Source organism: Mus musculus, chromosome 17 (genome assembly GCF_000001635.26).
Source record: "Mus musculus strain C57BL/6J chromosome 17, GRCm38.p6 C57BL/6J".
Taxonomy (NCBI): Eukaryota; Metazoa; Chordata; class Mammalia; order Rodentia; family Muridae; genus Mus; species Mus musculus.
Window position 1 is genome coordinate 88,651,733 of NC_000083.6, and position 24,512 is coordinate 88,676,244.

Consider the following 24,512-nt stretch of genomic DNA (forward strand, 5'->3'; position numbering starts at 1 on the left):
ATTTCTTTTTCTTGTTATAAGTAAATTAGTAAATCCCTGCTTTAACTGGTATTGAAATATGAATGTATCTATAATTAATTTTCCGAATATTGGGGTTGAACCCAGGATTTTACACCCACTCATAGCACGCTGCCTCAAATTCATCATTCATAACCAATAATTAATTTTAAAAAGGGTACTGGCTGGTTGTGAAGCAAGTAGTCAAGTTCCAGAATAAAATCTGCTGGTTATAGTGTGCCTTTAAAATCACTGCTGCCCACGGTTTGCAGGATTAAAGTTGACGTGAATGAAACGCGCCCTTCCACTTTGAGGTTTGCCATCTACCCTTCAGGTATTGGCACCATCATGGTCTTCCAGACCTCAAGAGAAAATGCAGCTTTTAAAGTAATATGATGTGTGCTGACAGGTTCTAGCTGCACGAGCTAGGAAAGCCAAAAAATTGATTTGTAGTGCACACTTGAACAGCAGATGGCGCTCTCAGGCAAGCCGCTGCTACCCGGAGTCAGAAGCAGTGTGTTTGGTGCTTGAATTTTGATTAATAAAAGATTTTGAGGACACTTTATAAGCATTTCAAAGCATTGTGAGTCCGGTGGAGCATAATTAAAATTAATGCAGTAGACGGTCTCTTTAAAGTATTTCTAATGCTGTGTCTAAAATTGCTGTTGAATACAATTTTACACATCCAAAAGATTTAAATACTACGCTTATCTCTAAGCATTTCTAACTATTAAAGGGACAGGAAAATGTGTCCTTTTTTTCTTCATTTTCAAACAAACGCTTTACAATCACTTATATGTTAAATCCTTATACTTAAAAAATACTTGTAAAATAATCCATCAATTCTTCACATGTCTCAGTGTCGGAGAAAGCAAATGCATGCTTGCCAAATACTCCATGCTGCCTTGACCCAGGGGCAAGCCTTTGTTATCTTAGTCGTTAGAAAGCTTTCTCCCGTGCCCAGGAACCTCTCTGAGTGGATTTAACCATTCCTTCATAAAGCGCATCTGAATGCTTTCTTTCTAAATTTCTTCACATCAGAAACAAGCTGTAAATGCAGTCGAGCCGTTCCTAAAGGTGTCCTTCACACTGCGAGGCCAAAAGGGGGTGCCGTGCCATTTTGAGTGGCCTCAAAATACTATGTCACTGCAATTAGACATCTTGCTGGACACTGAACATCTTGTCGGGCTTCTCATCTTGTGTCTGCAGTCTCTTAGTATTGGGAATAAAGCGATGAAGAAAACAGTGAACTCATCTAAAGGGTCTATAACGGCGGAGGAGGCAGACAACCAACAGATAGCAATTTGTGATTATTGTTATGTAGAAAATCAAAGCAGGCTAAGGTAACAGAGAGCGGTATAAGGAGGTTGCCATGACATCTAGAAGAGAGGAATGGAGCGTTCCAGATCCTGCAGGGTAGAGGGAGTCCAGCAGAGGGCGCTGCGGGAGCGCAGATTCTAGAACAGGTGCTTGTCCTAGCAAGCGGTGCAGATGATTGGAGGGTGGGTGGGTGAGACTCCAGATCAGAGAGGTCGTGAGTGGGTCGGGATGGAGTTGTACTAAGGCTTTCTGGGGAGTCGTCAGAACGTCGGGTGTTGTGTTAAGACGAATCTGCTCAAAGGCTTCAGTGGTGATGTAGAGAACTTACAAACAGAAAAAGCAGTTTAGAGTTTATTGAAATAACCCAGATTATTTAATTTGTTCATGTGGCGATAACAATACATCTTAGGTGGAGTAATTGATAAAGGACAAAAGTTTATTTCTCATTGTTCGGGAGATTGAGAAGTCTAAGGTCCCAGCATTGTGAGTATGGTGAGGTTCCTTTCCATACCCACAGTGCCTCCATACTATGCAATTGCATGGTGGAGGGGGGGAGGAAAGACCCTCCTCAAGTGTCTTTAAAAGGACACCAGGGATACTTATCCCATTGCTAAAAATGGAGGCCAAGGGGTCTCATTACCTGTGAACACCCTTTCTTGCCTTTTAATCCCAGCAGCGTTACAGATGGATTTCAGGGTGTGGATTTCAGGACGATGTTCCCATTGTCCTGAAAGCTGATGTGATTAGGAGTGGTGACCAGAGGTGGAAGATCCTTAGACAAACATATCTGAACTATAGAAAGAAAAGCGTTTGTTGATGGGTTGGGTGTGGGATAGGAAGGATGGAAAAGAAACAAAGATTATCCTGAAAAACTAAAGAGTGGAGCTGTCTTTTATGGTGACCTGGGAGAGAAGGCTTGCTAGGGTAGGTATCCAGGTAGACAGTGGTGGTGGGGGAGAAGCTGCTGCCAGGTAGATCCACTTCCTTTGTGGTTAGGGATGTCCTGGTTCAGAAGGCTGGGGCGGGGCGGGGCGGGGCGGGGCGGGGCTGTAGCTGGGATGTAACCTAGGTAACATAGCTGTATCTTGGTAGCTATGGTTTCTGACTGTTAAGATCCACCCTTTGTGACTCCACATCCTTGAGGCTGGTTCTCCCCACCACATCATAAATTAAGACACCGTGTCTCAATGACCACACATGATCCCTATGAAAAGCTTGTTCAACCCCAAGGGGTCGCGACCCACAGGTTGAGATCCACTTGTCTAGAGCTTCTCTTGTCTCTGCCTTAAATTTCAAACGGTTGCACTAGGCTTGCATGCGTTTGCATTGCTACCTCTGGGGTTTTGTTAAAAACCTGGGTTCTGGGGATCTAACCTTAGGTAACCAGGCTCACATAGCAAGTGTGTTTACTACTGACCGGTCCTCGGCCCTGACTTATTCGTTATTATTGTATTTTATCTTACTGCGGTTATGTGTGCTAAAAAGTTCTTTTCTCCTTTGTTTTCAGTGCTCAGTAGGAGAAGTTTTGTGCCATTTTTCAGCCCATATCACCCATACCATGGACTGCTTGTACTTTAGGTTCTTTGGGTGTGCCAGCTCGTATTTCTTCAGAACTGATTGGCTCGCTACATGATGTTACAGTCATTACAATTTCAAAATTAGTTCTTGGTTGACCTTCGCTGGGTCCACATCAGGTTGTCTTAAGTTATAAAGAAACTTTAGATTTTGTTATTAAATTCAAAGTAATGATGAAGTAGTTAGGGGATTTCAGCCTTCAGAATACATACAATTTCTGAAAATAAAAAAGCACAACACTTAATTCATAGTTTTTCTTTTCTTTTTAAAGATTTATTTATTTATTTTATATTTGCAACTACACCATTGCTCTCTTCAGACACACCAGAAGAGGGCATTGGATCCCATTACAGATGGTTGTGAGCCACCACGTGGGTGCTGGGAATTGAACTCAGGACCTCTAGAAGAGCAGTCAGTACTCTTAACCGCTGAACCATCTCTCCAGCTTCTAGTTTTTCTTTTTTAATAGACTACTTTTCTTTCACACATATACATTTCATACATATAAACAATGTGTTCTGATTATAGCAACATCTGGCTATCCCTTCCCACCTATCCCAGTTGTCCCTTAAACACCTTCTTACCCCCTTCACCATCCCCTGTCTCTTTCTGTTTTTGTTTTGTTTTGTTTTTTTCCGAGACAGGGTTTCTCTATGTAGCTCTGGCTGTCCTGAACTCACTTTGTAGACCAGGCTGGCCTTGAACTCAGAAATCCGCCTGCCTCTGCCTCCCAAGTGCTGGGATCAAAGGCATGCACCACCACTGCCCGGCCCCCCTGTCTCTTTCTAACCCACTGAATCCAGTTAGTGCTGCCTGCTCGAATGTTGACTGATGTGTTTGGTTTGACCTTGTGCAGCTGCAGGGAGTTCATGAGTGTCCGGATCACAGCATTTTAGAACACTCTTTCCCCTCTTGTTCTTATACCCTTCCCACTTTTCTGCAGTGTCGCTTTTGGACTTTGGAGGGAAGATGTAGACACAGATGTTCCAATTAGGGCTGGCCACTCAATAGTAACTTACCCTGTACACACAGACCAGTTGTGAGTCTCTGCATTAACTGCTGGACACTGTACGAATAAGTTTTTCTGGCTAAAGTAAGATGACAGCCGTACGCTCTCCTCAGGGCCTATGACCTCCGGGTCTTTTGAACAGATTTTCAGTGCTGGACATGGACTTCTTTCTGTGTCTAAGTCCTTAAGTCCAAAAGCAGTTGGTTATCCCCGTAATTTTCATGCCACTACCACACCAGTGAGCACGACTTGCTTGACAGGTCAGTATTATAGCATTCAAGAGTCATTGTTGAGTAATACCATTGATAATTTTTCTTCCATAGTAACTTGCATCATCGAACCAGTATTATGAAAGCTAGACAGCAGGACATCAGGTCAGCTACAATTTGATTTGTCTGTGTTATTTTGGAAGAAAGAACCTCAACTGAGAAAAAGCGTCCCTCAGACTAGCCAGCAGGCATGCCCGTGGGCTATTATTATTAATTATTATTATTATTAATTGTTGATGTGGGAGGTCCCAGGCTATTGGGGGTGGGGATACCCCTGAGCAAGGTTGTCTTGTGTGTCGTAAGAAAGCAGACCGAGTTAGTCTTGGAGGGCAGTTGAGTAAGCCGCATTCCTCCATGGCCTTTGCTTCAGTCCCTGCTTTCAGGTACCTGTCTTCAGGTCCTGCCCTGACTTGTCTCAGTCATGAAAGCATCAGTTGAAGTAAAGCTATTCATCTCCAAGTTGGCCATAATGTTTATCACTGTAATAGAAAACAAGCTAGGACAGGTATTCGGTGTGGTGGTGGTGGTATCTGTAATGACACTTCTGCCACAGAAGGCAGGGTTAGACAGATGTGAGCCAAGTGTGCCCACTTGCAGAGAAAGGCTGGTGGCTCTCAGCTCTGAGGTACATGTACAACTGTAGTCCAATGGTTGAGGTCAGCAGCTTATATGTAGGGTCTGATAGCATAGCATAGCATAATATCACTCATGCAAGTATTTAGAATAAATTCAATGCTACATAGCAAAAACAATTTGCTATTGAAATAAAACAAAAGGTAATTTAAAAATATTATAATTGGGGATGGGGAGTGGTGCAGTGGTTAAAATTCTTTTCCTGTATGAAGACTAGAATTTGGATCCCTAGAACTCATGCATAAAGCCTCAGCACACACCTGCAATCTCAGCACACACCTGCAACTCAGCACACACCTGCAACTCAGCACACACCTGCAACTCAGCACACACCTGCAATCTCAGCACACACCTGCAATCTCAGCACACACCTGCAATCTCAGCACACAGGGGGAGAAACAAAGGCTCCTCGGAGTCTTAGAACATACATGACACCAACCTTCATCCTCCGTGTGGAATATGTGGAATGCACACACAAGTCACACACACATACACATTCATCACACATACATGCAAAAATATTATCATTATAATACAGTAATATATAAAGTGATCAAACAAAACTTAACGAACAAAAATATATCTTGCAATGCACAATCTATTTTACTATTTTACATGTAAAAACTCCAAATGTAAGCAGTCCATGAGGTCACAGAGAATGTCAGAATTGATGCACTCTCATCTCCATCACATCATGTTTACAATGACTCTTCATTAGAAACCAATGGTTTAAACCCAGGAATACGTCGTGTCAAAGAGAAGCAGAAAAACAGCAGAGAGAATGTGTGAGCCACTCCAGACTGTTCCAGACTCCCCGAATGAACTTGAGTCCTTGGGTGTCAGGGTCTAGCTCGGTGACTGGGGTTTCTCCACATCGATGTTCACGTAAACCCAACCTTTCCTATGTGCTAACAAGTTAAGATACTCTGATTTGAGTCTAACGTGAGTTATTAAAGCTCCATAGTAAGTCCAGCAATCATTTAGGTGGTGAATATTTTACTGTGGGTGCTGCTTAGAGTCATCAGTCTGTGGTAATAATCAAATGTGGACTGACTCTGATTTGTTCTTTAATCATGTTTAAAATTTCCACAGACCATCCATCTCATGATTGTCTATGCCCGGGCTGAGTGGGCACAGTCCCATCCCATCCCATTCTCTTTGGTGTTTTTTGGCTTCTCTTTGACACGACACATTCCTGGGTTTAAACCATGGGTTTCTAATGAAGAGTCATTGTAAACATGTGATGGAGTCGAGGGTGCATCAATTCTGCCATTCTCTGTGACCTCGTGGACTGCTTATTTAGAGTTTTTAATGTGTAAAAGCATAAAATAGATTGTGAATTGCAAAATATATTTGGTACTCCACTGGGTGGTGAATTCATGCGTATTAGCAGTATCTTAGTGGTGAAGGAGAATTGATGGTGCAAAGAAGAGTGAGAGAGTGATAGAGCGAGAGCGAGAGCGAGAGCGAGAGCGAGAGCGAGAGCGAGAGAGAGAGAGAGAGAGAGAGAGAGAGAGAGAGAGAGAGATATTACAGTGTTAGGTCATAGGAGGAATGAAGGGCCCTGGCTGACTTAGGTCAGAGTACAGTTCTGGCAAGGGGAAGGAGTAGCCAGCGCAGAGAGGAATGAATGCCTGCTAGATGCATAGGGTGCTATGTCTTAGTTCTTTTACAGAGGAATGAATGCCTGCTGGATGCATAGGGTGCTATGTCTTAGTTCTAGCTGTGGCACTTGTGAGGGGTGGGGGTGTCCTCTAGCTGTGGCACTTGTGAGGGGTGGGGGTGTCCCCTAGCTGTGGCATTTGTGAGGTGTGGGGGTGTCCCCTAGCTGTGGCACTTGTGAGGTGTGGGGGTGTCCCCTAGCTGTGGCACTTGTGAGGGGTGGGTGTGTCCCCTAGCTGTGGCACTTGTGAGGGGTGGGAGTGTCCCCTAGCTGTGGCACTTGTGAGGGGTGGGGGTGTCCCCTAGCTGTGGCGCTTGTGAGGGGTGGGGGTGGCCTGTAGTCATGGTAATTGTCCTTTTCTTCAGTGATTCATTTTGATATTTTCACAGTGTCCAGGGTGAGCTCCACGAAGAGGTCTGAAGTGCCATAAAAGGGACAGGAAAGGACATCTCCAAGAGTGACGTGGTTAAATGCCAAGAGCCGGCCTCTCTGCTGAGTAATTCTGAGATATTCTGAAACACTTTTCAAAAGCTTTGCTAAGTACTCGTTGTGGAAAAGGACACACTCTGTCTTAGACTTGCGCTGGGATCAGAGACAGCCAGAATTGCCAGCTAGATGACTCTTGTAGCTGCCTTTTAATTTCTCTCCTTCTTTGGCTGGGTAGCCCAGCTCTATAGCCCTGCATCTCCCTGAGGCTCTTGGGCTCTTCTTTTTTCTTTTTACTTCAGGTGGTTGACACCAGCCACTCAGACCTCATCCTTGGATGCCGCTTCTGTGGCTTTTTAAATGGAGTTGCTTGTGTTTCTACAGTCCAGAGCCCTCAAGCAGTGTCTTGGCCTCCAGTGTCGTCATCCTGTGCTCTATCCCGTTGTGGGTGGGGAGCACATCCTGCACCCCACCCTGAGATCTATGCTGTAGTGGGTGTGAGAGGTATAGCCTGTACCCCACCCTGTGCTCTCTGCTGTAGTGGGTGGGAGTACCCTGCACCCTGAGCTCTGCTGTAGTGGATGGAGAGCACAGGTCCGCCTTGGCTGTAGCAGCAGATGGCCCTGTTCTCTTCTGTCCTCTCTCCAACCCAAATCCTCAGGCTTTGGCTGATAGAGCAAGCTGGACCGTTTTTCCTTGAGCCTTCCTTCGGCTCTAACACGTCAGTCTAGGGATTCTGCCCTAGGAAACCTTGCTGGAATTTCCTGTTCAGGTTAGGTGGTCCTCATAAGTGATTTTTAATACTAGCCACATGATGTTATAATTATTTGCCTATTTTTTTTTTCTCATCTCATTCTGCCTGGAGTTTGATTGGAGAAGTCCAACCTATAGTGATTTTCTATTTTGTGGGAAGACTCACATACTGTAACGTGGGCTCCCAGACCTTAGTAGGACCCAGACTTTAGGACGAATGACTCCATGATGGAAGTGCCATTCAGGCCGTAAAACTTAGCATGAAGGCAGCGCCACCTGCCAAAACGAGAGCCAAGGCCTAATCCATCAAAGTCCATGGTCCGCGGAATGTTTGTAAACGCACTAACCTCGCCTTTCGGCTTCACTGGCTCTGCATCTGGTCAGCTGTTCTTGTTGACTGAAACATGTCAACCCAGGATGTGGTATTTGTGCTTAAAAGCTCAACCCGAGAAAGGCCTGGCGTTATATTGGGATCTCAAATACCCAGATTAACTGCTGGCTGGTTAGGAAAGACTTTGTGTTGGCTTCACCTTGTGTCTGAGTACTCACCTGTGGTGGACATCCCACAACTCCACAGGGGTGGGGACAGGAGGGAAAAACAGAGTCAGCAGAGTCACGCAGACTCCTTGGCTGGGCCCGTGACCTATACAGATGTGTGAAGGACAGGATGGATTTAGATGGTCATCATTTCTTTCAAGGAATATCTGCTGTCTAGATCTAATCCTCTCCACTTTTAGACTAGTGATTCCATATTGTAACAGTTCAGATGAATTCAAACTGATAGTACTTAGTGGATAGTTCCCACTCGTGAGACCCTGCGACAAGAACTCAGTCCTCAAAGGATTTAAAATCAATCACAGTTATCGTTACCCCCTAATCTTGGAATTAAACACGCACACAGAGTAAGGGAAAGACCACGATGCTTGTTTGAAATTTGACTCAATCTTGCTTTTGAAGGTTGCCAAAGGTTGAGAAGAAGCACAGACGATGCGCTTGGACCACGCCATCTTATTTCACACAGGCCTTCTGGAAAGTTTTACTTGCATCGGTTTCATTTTGGAAGTGCCCAGGAAGTACTCTGCAGCTATGAGTACTTAGCGTTTCGGCATTTCTTGGTCTTGAAACATTACTGGTCACCTAATTTCCTTCACCTAAAGAAAAAAGCAACCTCAAATGAAAAACATCTGGGGAAAGGCTCTATAGCCCTGCATCTCCCTCCTTGCTACTTTGCCCAGAGTAAATGCACACCGTCAGACAGGCTACTTGTTAGAAATCCCTTATGTGGCCAGGCCAATGGGAACAAATGGAGGCCTCAAAGCCAAAGGCAGGCCTAAGCTGGCAGGGGTGGGAGGGGCAGCACTGCTTTGTGGCTTCTGCAGAGAGGGGTGTGGTTATCATCGGAAGCCCTTCATTCGTTCTTGCTTTTCCCTGTTTTGGTTTGGTTTGGTTTTTCGAGACAGGGTCTCTCTGTGTAGCCCTGGCTGTCCTGGAACTCACTCTGTAGACCAGGCTGGCCTCAAACTCAGAAATCCACCTGCCTCTGCCTCCCAAGTGCTGGGATTAAAGGCGTGCGCCACCATTGCCTGGCTGTTGTTTTGTTTTTGAGCCAGGTATTAGTTCTATTAGCTCAGGCTGTCCCTGAAACTTTCCACATAGACCAGGCTGGCCTCAAACTCACAGAGAGCCACCTGCCTCTGTGTATTCCGAGTGCTGGTGTTAAGGGCATGAGCCACCAGCCACATGTGTCCCCCTCCCACTCCCCCTTTTTAAAATTTACGACTTGGTTTTATTTTGAGACAATGCTCTATAACTCTTGCTGCCCTGGAAGCCAGTGTTGTAGCCTACACTGACCTCATACACCTGATTCTTCTTGTCCCGGAGCCCATCGCTGGGACTGCAGGTGTGCGTGGCCACATCTTGTTCACGTTTCCATCCCAGTGCCTCTTTCTTAGTCGCCTGGCACAAGAGACTGCACTCCCCCCCCCCCTTGTTTGTGGAATAATTTCTAGATTACTAGTTTCTATGATATCTCCTGGCCCAGGATGTTTGTGGCAAAGAGAAGACCTGGGAACCCATGCCTGAGGCTCTAAGGTCCCTAATGACAGTGTTTTAAAAAAAGTTTTAGTGCTTCCTTCTGTTTGTTTTATATTTAATATGCAGAATATTTATCTGTTCTTATGGGAATAGGAAGACGTATGTTCACTATCTGGTGTCTCTCTGCCTTGACTGATATTTGAAGCACCTATGTTAACTGAATAGACTACTTAGGTTTTTTTTTTACATTCCATAAAATGAGACAAATTAATCAAGAGGGAGAGTACATTTGCTGTGAGGACAAAGCTGGGTGGCTCTCAGCCAGAGCCTTCAGCTGAGATCATTGGCCGTCTTCTTCTTCTTTAAATGCAGACTTACGTTGGAGAATTAACTGAGACCAAGAACATTCTCTTTGCTAATATTTCACGTTCATGTATAATTATACACACTATGACAAAGAAATGGAAATAGGACATTTGTTAATTAGGAAATTACAACATTCTGATCAAGACAGTGGTGAGAGCGTTGAATAAGTAGTGACAGGGAAAACTGAGTGTGAGGCTGTTTTGAATGCTCCGGGTTATCAGTAAACTTACAAATGTATAATAGGCTGCCTCGCTTGAATATTAAAGAGCTGACTACCTGTCTTCTGCTGTATGATAAGGGGGGACTTCAGCTGGCCATCAGGCTGTGTTCTCTGGTCACTTTAACTGAATTCATGTTGGGGAAGGGATTCATTATTGTGGAACAGTATCTGATGTTCAAGTGATATAACTTGATTTTTCTGTTTCAGAAATGCAGAGTCAGAATAAATCAGCACCAGCAACCCTGGAAGCATTTCAGAGTTCCGGGGTGTACAGATTACCGTGAAGCAGAGCCAGGGGGACAGCACCGCTGGATGCAATGTGTCTGTGGCAGTGTGCAGAAGCGAATTTTGTGTATTTGCTGCCTTAAGCCACACGCTCAGAGACTAAGTCACACTTTCCATTACAGATAAATATATTATTAGAACCTGTGCCATTACTGAAAAAGAAAACCACATTTGACTGTAATGTATAATATGTAAAAGAAATAGGGTTGTCTCTAAAATATATACATTTAAACATTCTTATTTAAGGAGGGAACCTCAGTGATACTTCCATTTTACACAATAAACAAATTGAAGTGCTTTCTTTACATTTTGAAACAGTGTCATAGACCCTCCAGGCAAAACTAATGAGAATACAGAGACTACAAAGAAATTAATCTGATTAAGATTTTCTTAAGAGGTGCAGGTACTGGTGTTGATTGCCAATGATACAGAAATACTCATTATGGTTTCTAAGTGAACCTGGAAGAAATGAAAGCCGGACACTCCATCTGTGATGGCTGGCTGGGGAAAACTTCCTGGTTTTGTACAGGTTTAATTTCAAAGAACTAAGAACCCAAAGAAGGGTCAGGGTTCAGAATTCCATTGGTATTGTACATTTACTAACACAAGTTGTTGTCCCTGTAAGATTGCTCCACCAAGGCTCTGGGATCTTCAGATTCCAGTTTGACTGTCCTAAGTGCTTGGTGTATGCAACGCTCTACTGCACCCACATTTAGAACAATTGACAGAGGAAGGTGGCTACCATGTGACTACAGCAGCGCGCTTGTTTCATGATAAGCCTAGGCTGAAGCTGTCAAGCATTGGTCTCTATAGATCATTTTATAGTACATTCTTTTAAAGTGCCCTTGTGATTGATGAAGCTTTAAACATGGAGGTCAGGGAAGACACCTTCCATAGGCACAGTACAATGTGACAAAGGGCTCTGCATTACTCTTTTCTTGTTCCATGACTACTGCACTTAAAATACTTAACATGGTAACTGCCATTTCCAACAGTTTCAGAGGATTAGAGATCCAGGAGGTCTTCTCACGAGGAGGAATTCACGCTGTCCTTAGGGCCAAGATCACACGTGGTAGATCGTCTTGGGAGGATCCATATCCAAGCCCACTTGTCTAAGACCAGCTGTGGATTCTCACAGCCTGAGCTCCTCACCACAAGGACCTCTCTGTATGTGACATGAATGTCCTTGCGGCAGGCTACTGTGGGATTCAGCTTGACCAGATTGTAGACATCTCTGTTTGTGACTGTCCTTTGCTTGCCAGGTGACGCTGGTGATCAGAGTCCTACAGGATAAACACAATCATTAAGACTGTCAGCCATGACTGTTTTATGTCAGGCTGCTTTTAACTGGTTTTCTCAATGGAAATTTAGGTGAGTCTTGTTTGAGCCGACAGATGGAACTGGGGAAACTGGGGTCCCCTCTTGTGCCTCTTAGTCTCATTAAGAAAAATTACTTAAGACTCTAGGGAGTTTTTTATTAGCATTTAAACGAAAAACCTGGGGCTGGAGAGCTGGCTCAGCAATTAAGAGCCCTGACGGCACCTGCAAGGGAACAGGGTGTCATTTCCAGCAGCCACATGGAGATTCACAGTTGTCTACAACCACAGTTGAGAGCTCTGATGCCCTCCAGCAATGCTTCTCTGACATCTGCAGGCACCGTGAGTCATGTTCTAGGTGTGCAGACATACATGCAGGCAATGTATGTGTTTACTCATACACATAAAATTAAATCCAAAGATAAGTAAAGAACAATTTCATGGCAGGCGAGCTTAAATCTCAGGAGCTGCACAGAGGAGAATCAGGGGGAAAAGCCAGATCATTTGAGTTCAGCTAGCATGGGGGTCAACGACATGGTGGTATTGAGGCTCATGGCAGGAGCGGGAACATTAGGGAAAGGGTAAGGAAGCCCACGCCTTTAATCCCAGCACTCGGGAGGCAGAGGCAGGCGGATTTCTGAGTTCGAGGCCAGCCTGGTCTACAAAGTGAGTTCCAGGACAGCCAGGGCTATACAGAGAAACCCTGTCTTGAAAAACAAAACAAAACAAAACAAAACAAAACAAAACAAAACAAAGCACACTTGGGACCTGAAAGAAAAAGAGAGAGGAGAAGAAAAGGAAATATTTTCACCCTAAGCAGGCAACTCACAAAGCACAGCCCCACCAAACCCCAGCCGACCCTTTACCCTCTGCACCAATGCCTAAGGCAAGCAGCTAGCTCGGGAGAGTGACAGCCAGAGTCTTCCTCCTTTGTGGAGTGAGTGTTAACCGTTTGCTCCCGTCACCGTCACCGTAGATTTAGCCCTACTGCTCTCCTGACTTTGTTCCCAGGACTGCGGGCGCGAGGGCTTCTGGATAAGAGCTTCTGTGTCATCGATGCTTTGTGCTGTGAGGATCCTTCTGTCTCGATGCCACCTAGAACTTGATTCTGTCCATCCATCCTTTGTCATCGCACTCTGTGGGGTCCTGTATGTGTCTGCTTCTTCCTCCAGTCCCTCGACACCCTCTGCTTTTGATGGTTGGTTTTCATGAAACAGCTGGCTTCCTCCAAATGACTGTCAGCTGAGAAGAAGACGTCTCGCCACCATTTCCAACAGTCTTGGAAGTGAGAAGCCGTTACGTCTGCTTTACTCGCATATAACAGAAATACTGTGGTGCGATGTGGGAAGGACAGCACCAGCTTGTGAGTAGCAGGGTGGCGGGGGTGGGGGTGGGGGCGGGAGTGGGAGCAGGGGCGGGGGCGGGGGTGGGGGCGGGAGTGGGAGCAGGGGCGGGGGTGGGGTGGGGGTGGGGAATGAGAGGTGGGACCTCTGGGGGCTGATGGAGGGATGGCTTATTTTGGTTGATGTTCCACGGGTTTTAGTCCAGGGTCTTTGGTCCCACTATTGTGGGCCTGTGGCAAGGGAGAAATGTATGATAAGCAGGGTGTGACGGAGCAGAGCTGTGTATCTTATGGTAGGTAGGAAACAAAGCAAGAACACCAAAGGGGAAAAGGGTCAGGAATCACATGCTTCCTTTGTGGGCCACTTCCAGCTAGGCGCCATAGTCCAGTACGCTACTCATTAATCAATAGAACAATCCAGTGGTGAGTTAGAACTCCTATGTGCTGGCTAACGGCCCGTCAACTTGACGACACTCGGAATTACCCATGTTAGGTCTCACACTTGGGACAAGTGGCTAATGGAAGTACCTGTTTATTATATATCAGAGCAAACACTGACTGTTGGGTTCTCCCAGCATCCCTCAGGTCCTCTGAGCGAAGGAGTATCCTGGTTAGAAGAACCCTGTAACAGGTAGGAACTGAGGGATGCTGGGAGAAAGGATACTTGTTCAATGTGATCATACGGGGCTGCCCTTCTGTATATAATCCAGAGCTTATTATAGTTACCTGGCTTTTTTTCCCCCTCCCCTCTCCTCACATAGCCTGGCTCAGGGTCCTGCCCACTCTGGCCTCTCCCAGCTGTCCCTGCCTCTGGCTAGGCACGTCCTTTTATCTACAGTAAACATTCTGCTGTAGCAAACTTAGGAGCAGTCATGTCCCTCCTTTGCAATTTTAGATTCCCATTCAACCTAGATGATGTATGAAGTATACCCATGACGTGTCTTCCTGAGGATATTTAGAGAGGATTCACGGAGGCAAAAGAACTATTCTGAACGTGGGTGAGACCACACTATGCTTGGTAGTTTAGCCAGAACAGAGGAGGATAAAGGGGAAAGCAATAGGAAGGTGATACCTCCTGTTTCTCTGCTGTCTGGTCTGCTATCATCTAAAGAGAAAGAATGGCCCTTGCTTCAGCTATCAGATTGTTGAGACAATGGGGCCCAGTTAGAACTTCCCAGGAAGCTCACTGCTGGGAAGGGAAAGGTTGGGACTTTGGTGCCAGAATGGAACTTATCTCTGGAAAAAGAGATTGGTGCCGACAGTTTGTCAGATCACTTTGTAGGGGAGACTGCAGCTGGGACAAAGATGGGTCAGTCATGCATGGGACTGGCAGTTGGCCAAGGTTGCCTAATTACAGATGTCTCTTGTTCTGCTTGAAATCAACTTCCATTGAGATGGGTAAGGCGAGCATGGGAGTTGCAGGTGCTTCATGGTCCTCAGCCCAGTGTGATCAAGTACCCTTTCTGTACCTATCACCATTTTCTCTGTTTAATAAGCTGTCTGAGAGTGGGTGGCAGAGCCTAGCTGGTTGGGGTCACCAGAACCCAACAAATCTAACAATTCCAGAAACAAACTGAACGAACCATTTTGTCTCGGTGGACCCAATGTTTGACCTGCAAATAAAATAAGTGTTCTTCAACATCACTTGTGTCTATCACATATTTTGGTCTGAATAATGACAAAAACCCTAATGATTCAATCAGCCTCTGGAAGCCATACTTGTGCACACTGCTGCACTGGGTATCAAGCCGTAACACCTGTAGCTCGGAGACATTTCATATCTAAGGTGTGACAACCTAGATCTTGGATTCAAGCACGTGTCCTTTAATGGCCACTGCCTATTATTGTGAAGAAATCAAAGCAGCGTCTACCAGTGACCTTTTAGAATACACAAGAGGGCAACCAGAAAGTCACTGGGATTGCTCAACTAGTGTTGTATGGCTTTTCTATAAAAAGTGTATCTAGTGTTCTACTCAGTAACAATTCAATTGTTAGTCACACTTTTTATGGGTACCAAGGTCCAAATTTAAATTTAAAAATACACATCATCTACTCTGTCGCTTTGAGAAAGGTATAATGTATAATGAAGTACAGCAAATGGCTTGCTGTCACAGAATGGTAGATTGTTACCCATTCTGTGCATTTAGGATTATAATTTTGAAACCCTGCAAAGAGAAAGATGGAAAACAAGAACCTTTTCAGCTTTCTTATTTCCCGGCTTGAATAATTTAATTGGATTTTATAATATCAGAAGGAATCAATGCTTGCTTTTAGCTTTTCTATTTTGGGTGATGGTAAGTCACTTTGAATATTTGAGGTAGTAAGTTGTCACGTAGAGAGATATAACCATTAAAAATCACCACACATAATGGCTTTTTGTAAAGAAATTCCCAGTAGTTTTTAATTTAGGAAAAGTCTTCAAAATGACACCAAATGAATCAGCAGCTAGAAGCTTACACCTGGTCCAGGCAAGCAATTCAAAGTGGGCAATCACACACAGCTCTATTGCACTTACACACACAAATAAGCAAGCAGTCAACTCTAAACCCTAATGGGATTTTAAATCATCACATAACCATCTGTTAGGTCGAGATCTATCTTCAGATTAGAAAGGCTGCTTGAAGGCAGAGTGGTGGAAGTAGATGACTTTCCCCTTTGAACTAGTGGGGACGTGTGAGCTTAAATCTATCTTCAGCTTTAGCTAGTTAAGTTCCTTCAAGCCCAAGAGAGCAGAGACAGGAAGAGGAAGGGAGGGAGAGAGAGAGACCGACAGAGAGAGAGAGAGAGAGAGAGAGAGAGAGAGAGAGAGAGAGAGAGAGAGAGAGAGAGAGAGAGAGGAGAGAGAGAGAGAGAGATTGATTATAGGGCAAAGATGGCAACTTCTGCCTGAGGACTGGGGAGCCCACTTGGTTTAAAAGGTAGTTCTCTGTCTTCAGGCTGCAGTTTTAATCATATGCTCTGGGGAGAGACTTAGGCACCAAACCTTTAAAAGGAAAGAACCCTTCAGGTAAATTTAATGTGGCCCCACTCTTGAATGTGTTTTAGGGCAGTGAATCTCATTTTAATGCCCATCAGAACTATCTGGAGACCATTTGAAGTCGCCGTATGCTGTGCCCCCAGTTGTCAGTCCCTGATTTGGTAGAGATGTTTACGTTTATGAACCCTTACTTGTTTGTATTAATCTCTTTTACACGCATTGATGCATGGATTGTCTGTGTGCCCACTCGCACAGCTGTTCCTACGGAGAACAGAGGACAGCTTCTAGAGCCCCCACTCTCTTCTAGCACACGGGTCAGACTTGGCAGCGAGCGTCTTTGTGGCTTTCATCTGTATTTTTAACACTTTTCCAGGTGAAGTTGCTTTTGCTTTTGCTCACACTTCAACCACTAGTTACAGAAGAATTTGGCTCTTGTCACACTTTTTATACGGCAGCATAGAGCGCAGTTGTGAGTGATATTTAGTGAGGCATGGTAAAAACAGGAATAACATCTTCTGCCCTCTTTCTTCTTCCCTTCATCCTTCAAAGATGAGGTTGCCCCATCGACCTGACACTGCACAACCTCCCTTAGCTAAAGTTGGTTGTACGCCTTACCACACCCGTGCCACGCCCAAACTTTATTTCTCCAACCCCTAACCTTTCTTGCCCGGTCCTACTCAGCTCCGCCCCCAGCGGCCTCGCGGTTGCGCAGCAACGAGGACCCACGGTTCAAAAGCGAGCCTGGCGGCTCTCTGCCACGCAGGCGCAAACGGTTAGGCACAGAGCGGCTGGCATGGCCTTCATCAACCTGGTGGTAAGGAGGCGGGCAGGCTTTGCCGACACCCTCCAGACTTTGATAGGCACCCCCTTTTCACCATGGGGTACAGGAAATAGAAGACAGCCACGTGGGGCTCTGATTCCATTTGAAAAAGTGTGCGTTCCACTCCAACTGAGGTCACCCAGGTTTCAGGGCACCTAGACATCGTGTAGAGGCAGGGTTCCCTCAATCAGGATGATTTCCTCTGTGTTTAAGAAATTCCTAGGTTCTCTCTCTCTCTCTCTCTCTCTCTCTCTCTCTCTCTCTCTCTCTCCTCCCTCCCTCCCTCCCCCTTTTCCCTGCTCCCTCCTCTTTTTTTTTTTTTTTTTTTTTTTTTTGACAAGGTCATGTAAAGGAACCCTAGGCTGGCTTCAGACTCCGGATCCTCAGTCTTTAAAGAGCAGCCTCCAGCTCTAATCCTAGTTATTGGAACATAGGTGGCTCATGCTGTTCGAGACAGGGTTTCTCTGTGTAGCCCTGGCTGTCCTGGAACTCACTTTGTAGACCAGGCTGGCCTCGAACTCAGAAATTCGCCTGCCTCTGCCTCCCAAGTGCTGGGATTAAAGACGTGCGCGCCACCACCGCGATTACTTCCTAACCCGGAATGAGAGGTGATGTGATTTGGATTGTCGCCTCATGATCTTGCCTTTCCTTGCCCTTTAACATCTTAATGCTTAAATAGGAAATGCTCTAACGCTGCCCTAAGGACAGCTAAACCCCACAGTGAGAATTCACAGGCAAAACGGCACTTGTTAGATCCATCAAATTAAAAATCCCAAGTTGAAGGCAAAAACCACTATCAACAGATGCCCATTTCCAGAAGGACAATGGGCAGCCAAGATAGGTTTGTGTCTGTAAAAGTCTGTGTATACAGCATAAAAGGTTCCGTTTTTAGAGACATGCTCATGTATGTTCATTTTATGTTTTAAGAACTGTAAAGTATGGATGCCTGGATATAAGCTTTCCACGAATACCAGTTTGCCTGATTGTTATTGCCAATGAGATTTTCTTCTTCTTCTTTTTTTTTTTTTTGGAGATACCGGTAAGGTGGAGGTCCAGACTATATATAGTTTTAATAAAGATAACATAGAGAAAGCAATATAAAGTTTAACGGCGGTCCTACAAGAGAGACATGTTCAATACTTACTACGCTTTTGAAAAATTGTATTTTATTGGCTTCTTTTGGACTGCTGCTGTTAGACTCCAAGGGCAGGTCTTAAAAGATGTTTTTATCCCTAGGGGTTTTCCCTGCAGCTCTTAAGTGTGATCTTATAGCTGGGATTAAAACAGAAGCCTCAGTTTAGAAGCCTTTCTCAGGGTAGACGGAGAAGCAGCAGCTCATCTGGGGGCACTTAGTCTTAATGGGTAAGCCTGTGAACAACATTTAAATGTTACTGATTGGCCTATTCATAGACTTACCCTGGGTCTTTAGAAGGATTAGTTTAAATTGTGCTGCTCCTGGAGTGAGAGTATTTTTTGTGGGAAGCATGAAAAGAGCAGCCCGAGAAAGCCTCAGTTTTCATTTGGTCTGAATTAAGCAATTGTGAAAGCAACTGGAGTCCTGTGTTACTGAATGATATCTGTGGTCTTTGTCTGAATCTGTCTGTGTCTCTGTCTCTCTCCCTCTTCCCCCAAGCCCCCCCCCAGCTCACACACACACACACACACACACACACACACACACACACATACATACACACATACAGACACACACATACATACACACACACACATACACACACACATACACACACATACACACACACACACACACACACACACACACACACACACACACACACACACCAGAAAGGCTGAGTATATTTCATATGTTTCTGCTGCTTATGCAGAGGAACAGGTGACAGGTGGCTCTGGGTAGGTTCTGGCTAATTTTGTTCTGTGGCTTGGTTTGAACATCTTGGGTTTGTTCATGAACTTATTAATGACTGACAGGGATGTGGTGTGCTTTTGCTCGCCTGTGCTCTCAACTGCCCTCTCTCCAAGTCTACTTTGGAAGCAGGGCAGGCTTTGATTGTCCCACTTTTAAGGTCTGAGCTTTATTTATATCTGTGGTAGTTCACTAATAGTGGCTACTTTGAGAAAATGGTAGATTGAAAACAGGGGCTTATTTCCAGCTGCTTTCAATTTCCCGTTCAAAGAGAAGCAGGAATGTTAAATACACAAAAGCCAAGATGTATAAGCACAAATATACCCACATGTCTCGAGATGACCCCAGGTTTCTTGTAGTCCTGGGTTCAGCTTTGTGGATAGGGGCCTCAAAGGGATTATAGGCAGCTAATATAATTTACAAGGAGCCACAGTGCACTGGGGTGGGATGTGCTTAATAACCTTGTGGTAGTTTTTCTTTAAACTGAGGATTAGAGAGCGTATCTGCATGTCTTTTAAGGCAAAAGCATTTTACTTGAGAATTAAAACCTCTAACAATCGTTTTCATGTAGCCCAAACTCTACCAGTCTGTAATTGAAGATGTCATCGAGGGCGTGCGGGACCTGTTTGCTGAGGAAGGCATCGAGGAGCAGGTGTTGAAAGACCTGAAGAAGGTTCGTGCTCACAGGACTCTCGTGTTTCATCTTCACAGCCTGAGAAGTGACACTTCCTCCTTCAACTGTGTTAGGATATGTTCCTTGTGCTAACCACTGAAAGTATACACACTTAAGAAAAATAGAACAGTGCATAATCATAGTGATTGTTTTTAAACAAACAAACACAAACAAATAGACGTGTTTTTTCTTTTCCCTTGCAGCTCTGGGAAACCAAAGTGTTACAATCTAAAGCCACAGAGGACTTCTTCAGAAACAGCACGCAGGTGCCTCTTCTCACTCTCCAGCTGCCTCATGCCTTACCACCAGCCCTGCAGCCCGAAGGTCAGGGAGAGTTAAAGACTATGTTCTCAGAGCAAATTCGTATGTGATACTGTTTTTTAGTCAGGATAATTAATGTTCTTAAGGTAGAGAGGGCCTCACCTTTCTATGATTCAATTAAAGGGACACAGTGTATGTGTTGATAAAAAAAAAAAACAAAAAAACCAAACCAAAACAAAACAAAAACCAGCTGGGCGGTGGTGGCACATGCCTTAAATCCCAGCACTCAGGAGGCAGAGACAGGGGGATTTCTGAATTTGAGGCCAGCCTGGTCTATAAAGTGAGTTCCAGGACAGCCAGGGCTATACAGAGAAACCCTGTCTTGAAAAAGCCCCCCCCCCCCGCCCCAAACCAATCAAACAAAAACAAAACAAAACAAAACAAATCCAAAAAAAAAAAAAACAAAACAAAAAAAAAACCAAAAAACAAAAAACCCCAACAAACTCAGGTTGCTAAAACTAGTGTTTAAAAATTTGGTAAAACTGAACGGTTACTCTAGAGAAACTAAGGGGATACTTTGTAAGTTCCGAGTGTCTGCTGTTATTTCTGTGAAGTTGACTGGATGTTTTGAGGAAGGCATCCCCTGGGGAAGGTGGGTACTGGAATGTTTGTGTTTGTTTGCTCTCTTTTCCTCCCTCCCCTTTTTCCCCTCTTCTTCCTCCCCTCCCCTCCCTCCTCTCCCTTTTCTCTCCCCCTCCCCCCACCTCCTCTCTGTGCACAAACCCATTATCATATTGGAAGCAAAACAGAGGAAGAAGAAGAAGAAGATAATTCAGGCCTCCTTAGAGTTTGGGCCGTATAAAGTAGTAGCAAGGGATTAACTATTTATGCATTTTATTTTATTACTGGATTTACTAAATCTAGAGCTTTGCTTCTAAGGAAAAAAATTGTCCAGATTTATGTGTGTCAATTTAGATTGGTAAAGACTAATAAAAGATGAAAGGAACAGTACTCTATCTGCGCTCTCTCTCTCTCTCTCCCTCTCTCTCTTTCTGTCCATCTGATCTCTACAAGCCCTAGGTTGCTCGAGCACACATCTGGCCATGTATACACGGATAGATTCTGTTGGTTTTAGCTGAAGTGTATGAGTATAGTGTTTGTAACCAGGAAGGGTAGTATTTGAATTACATTGTCAGTAATAATTAGATTATTCTTTGTATGTTTGGGAATTTTTTTTATGAAAATCGTGTCAGGCACAGTGAAGAGAACATGCTTGTCAGTTCTGGACAGAGACTGACCCAGCTCCGCACCACTGCCCACTGCAGGCCGAGGGCCTGTTGGCACCACTGCCCACTGCAGGCCGAGGGCCTGTTGGCACCACTGCCCACTGCAGGCCGAGGGCCTGTTGGCACCACTACCTACTGCAGGCTGAGGGCCTGTTGGCACCACTACCCACTGCAGGCTGAGGGCCTGTTGGGGACCTCAACTCAGGTGAAATGTGGTCGTTGGCTTCAGTGCAGAAAAGAATTTCCAAGGGGGGGGTAGAGCTTGGGTTTATTAAAACACTGTGTGTATACACACTTATATATGTATATATACATGTCCTTTTAAATGAGTTTAATTCAAGGTGACCGTTCAGAACAAAGATGAAACAGTAGGTTCTGTCAGGATCTGAGATTGGATTTATTTTATGATATTTACTTATTATCTATTCATTTATTTATTTTACCAAAATGTCTTACAATGTTCACTAGGCTCCAAGACAGTGTGGTAAGTAGCAAGAGATGTGCTAGCTGGGCACCAGGAGTGAAGAAGGTCACCTCCCTCATCCCAGGCATGACTGACGCTTGACCTGCCTTCTGAATGTCTTCCAGGGCAGAATCCTTCCCTACTGCCTCCATTCTTCTCTTCTTTTCCTTTTTTTCTCCCCCTGAAAGTGTTATCTTTCCCACCTTGGCCTCCATCTTGGGCTGTTTCAGGGGCTTCTGGTCCATCTTAGCCTGGTGTGGTGCCTGAAACTTGTTCTGCAGACCCCGGTCCTGTGCCGGAGCATTTCTTAATAGGTGTTAAGATGAGGGCTGAGAGGGTGTGGGATGGGCGTCTCCAAGAGCGGCCGTTGGCCTTCTCTGTAGCATACACGAGGTTTTGGTGGGTCTGAGGCTTTTCTCTCTGAAGCATTGCTAAGTACGTAGATGAGGTTACAAGTGGTTCCTACGGGGTCCCCAACAAGATTCCAGTTGATTCGGTGGCACTCCAGAACAGGGATGTGGAAGGTGGGAGATCTCTCTGTAAACAGAGTCAATAGTCTTGTTGAGGTTTCCAGAAAATGTCTTGGTAAAGGAGTGAGGTCCCACTTGCGGTCATACATACCTGGCTTGTCGCTATTTTAACAAAAATACTTTGCTATAAAAGAAACTATTATCTCTGGGCAGTCAGCCTTTACAGGAAATGTTAGTGTTTTGCCTGCATGCATGTCTGTGTGCCTCGTGTATCATAGGTATGGTGCCAGTGGAGGTCAGAAGAGAGCAACAGGTCTCCTGGAACTGGAGTTACAGGTGCTTGTGAGCTACCATGTGGGTGCTGGGAATGGAATCTGGGTTCTCTGAAGGGCAGCCAGTGCCTTTAGGCTCTGAGCCATCTCTCTCCAGTGCCCGCGTTTCTTGATTCTCAGCAGGCAAGAGGCTTCAGCTAGATTCTTCTCACCCCACACTTTCCATTAAAAAAATAGTTGAAGTGTGGCAGCAATTATGAAAATGAGATAAATTAGCAAACTAATATTGAGTTACCAAGCATAAAATTCCTTACTAAGCTTAAAATTATGATATTGCTCTATAAGGGTCAGTCATAGGAGGACTGGAGAGATGGCTTAGTGGGTCAGGGCATTTCCTGTGCAAGCATGAGGGCCTGAGTTTCAATCCTAGCGCCCATGTAAAGGTCTGTGTGTGCTCTTTCGAGCATCATTTAACTCTAGAGCTGTGAGAGATGGGGTGAGGAGGATTGTTGGGGCTTGCTGGCCTCCAGCCTAGCTTCAGGTTCAGTGAGTGACTATTTCTCCAGAGGCAAAAGGCAGAGTGATTAAGAGTAGGACACAGGATGTTCTCTTGTAGCCTGTGCAAGTAGGCACAAACATGTGCATATACAACATACATACCACATATATGTGCATATTCCACACACAAACACCAACCACACATGTATATACCACATGAACATATGTCACACATATATATCACACATGTATATATCACACACCCACCATACACATGCACATACCACAGATGTGCATCATATGTGCATACACTGCACACACATATAACCCGTATGTCGTATATGTGTCTATACCTTACACACATACATATACTGCATACATAACATGTATATATACTGCTCACATATCACATAAACATGAGCATACAAGACACACTGACACAGACACAGACACACAGACACACACACACACACACACACACACACACACACACAGAGTGATGGGAGTTTTGTTGTGAATGTGACAGGCTGACCAGTTTTATCAGCAGTTGTTTCTTTGTGCTTTTGTTTCACCGTCTATTGTTTTGTCAGGAGATTCCCTTAACCACCACCCTGTTTAGCACTTTTGCAAATCTCAGTACTTCTTTTTCCCCCTTTGAGGTAGGAACTTATCCTAGAACTCACTATCATCATCCAGGCTGGCATCAAACTCGGTTATCCTCTACCTCAGCTTCTGAGAGCTGGCATTGCAGGAAGGAGCTACCACGCATGGCTACAGAGCCTCTGGTTCTCAGTTAAATAACCCCGAAGGAAGCAAGGCTCTTGTAGTTGAGGCTGGGGGATGTATGAGGAGGAGGAACGCACTTGAATATCTTGTCATCAAAGGCACAGTTAACAACTTGTCATCTTTCTTGTCATTCACAATTGCAATACTCCATTTTACCCAGAAGATGGTAATATTACCAGTGATTTAAATCACAAGGCAACCTGGCAAAGGCTGGATCGAGCTAGATTTCACTCAGCACCTTAGTTTTGATTCTGTCTTGGAAGTTAGAATAATAGAAATAATTACATTTAAAATAAGACAGCTTTTCTTATTCTCTTCCTTGAAATTTACAATGAAGATGTTTAGGAAGGAAAGTGCATTACAGACCCTGCTCTTATCTGTCTTCATTCTGGGTACCCTTCAATAAGAGTCTCAAAATAAATTGCCTCATAAAATTGAAGTACTTCTTAATTGTATCTTCTCATGGTATGCTTTAAAAAGCCTGATTAAAATAACTTAAATGCTACAATCTTTTTATTTCTTCTGATAATGAGCTGAAACGAAAATCTACAATTGAATAAGTCATTTACATCTGTCAGTTCTGTTTTTAAAGCTTCTTTGCTTTGTTAAATTTTTTGGCTATATTATTTATTCACTTCTTAGAAATGTTCCGTGTTACCAGTTTTCAACATTTTGTTTTTTTATTTTTTAAACATGGGTTTTGGGCTAGGAGGCGGCTCAGTGGATGGGTGCCTGCTGCACAGGGCGAGGACCGGGGTGCAGATCCCCAGAAATCACGGAGAAACTGGCAGGTGCGCGTGCGTGCGGGCGCGTGCGTGTGTGCGCGGGCGCGTGCACATGTGCTCACGTGCTCATAGGTACACTTGCTCACGAGTGGAGGTTTGAGGACAGCTTTGTGGAGTCTGTTCTTTTT

The 24,512-nt window shown here is 44.7% G+C and overlaps 1 protein-coding gene and 2 long non-coding RNA genes across 4 annotated transcripts in view; 2 read left to right on the plus strand and 1 right to left on the minus strand.

Annotated features, from left to right (window-relative positions):
- Positions 1 to 1,296: 1,296 nt before the first annotated feature.
- On the minus strand, positions 1,297 to 2,330 carry Gm31903. Its single transcript, XR_385909.2, has 3 exons — positions 2,220 to 2,330; positions 1,958 to 2,109; positions 1,297 to 1,640 (listed from the first exon to the last, which is right to left on the minus strand). It is a non-coding gene; the product is annotated as a predicted gene, 31903 (long non-coding RNA).
- Gm38460 lies at positions 2,172 to 10,533 on the plus strand. Its single transcript, XR_385907.2, has 3 exons — positions 2,172 to 2,241; positions 6,856 to 6,962; positions 10,473 to 10,533. It is a non-coding gene; the product is annotated as a predicted gene, 38460 (long non-coding RNA).
- Positions 10,534 to 13,760: 3,227 nt separating this feature from the next.
- Gtf2a1l (general transcription factor IIA, 1-like) overlaps positions 13,761 to 24,512 on the plus strand; it is a 49,665-nt gene continuing 38,913 nt past the window's right edge. The window contains exons 1-3 of one of the 2 annotated variants that reach the window (XM_011246628.3): positions 13,761 to 13,839; positions 19,462 to 19,563; positions 19,767 to 19,887. Coding sequence is in view for 1 of the 2 variants with exons in the window: in NM_023630.2 (NP_076119.2) it covers positions 16,979 to 16,999; positions 19,462 to 19,563; positions 19,767 to 19,887 (244 nt within the window). In the remaining variant the exon portion in view is untranslated. Of the gene's footprint in view, positions 13,840 to 16,927; positions 17,000 to 19,461; positions 19,564 to 19,766; positions 19,888 to 24,512 lie in introns of those variants that run through there. The other variant, NM_023630.2, reaches the window with a different exon arrangement.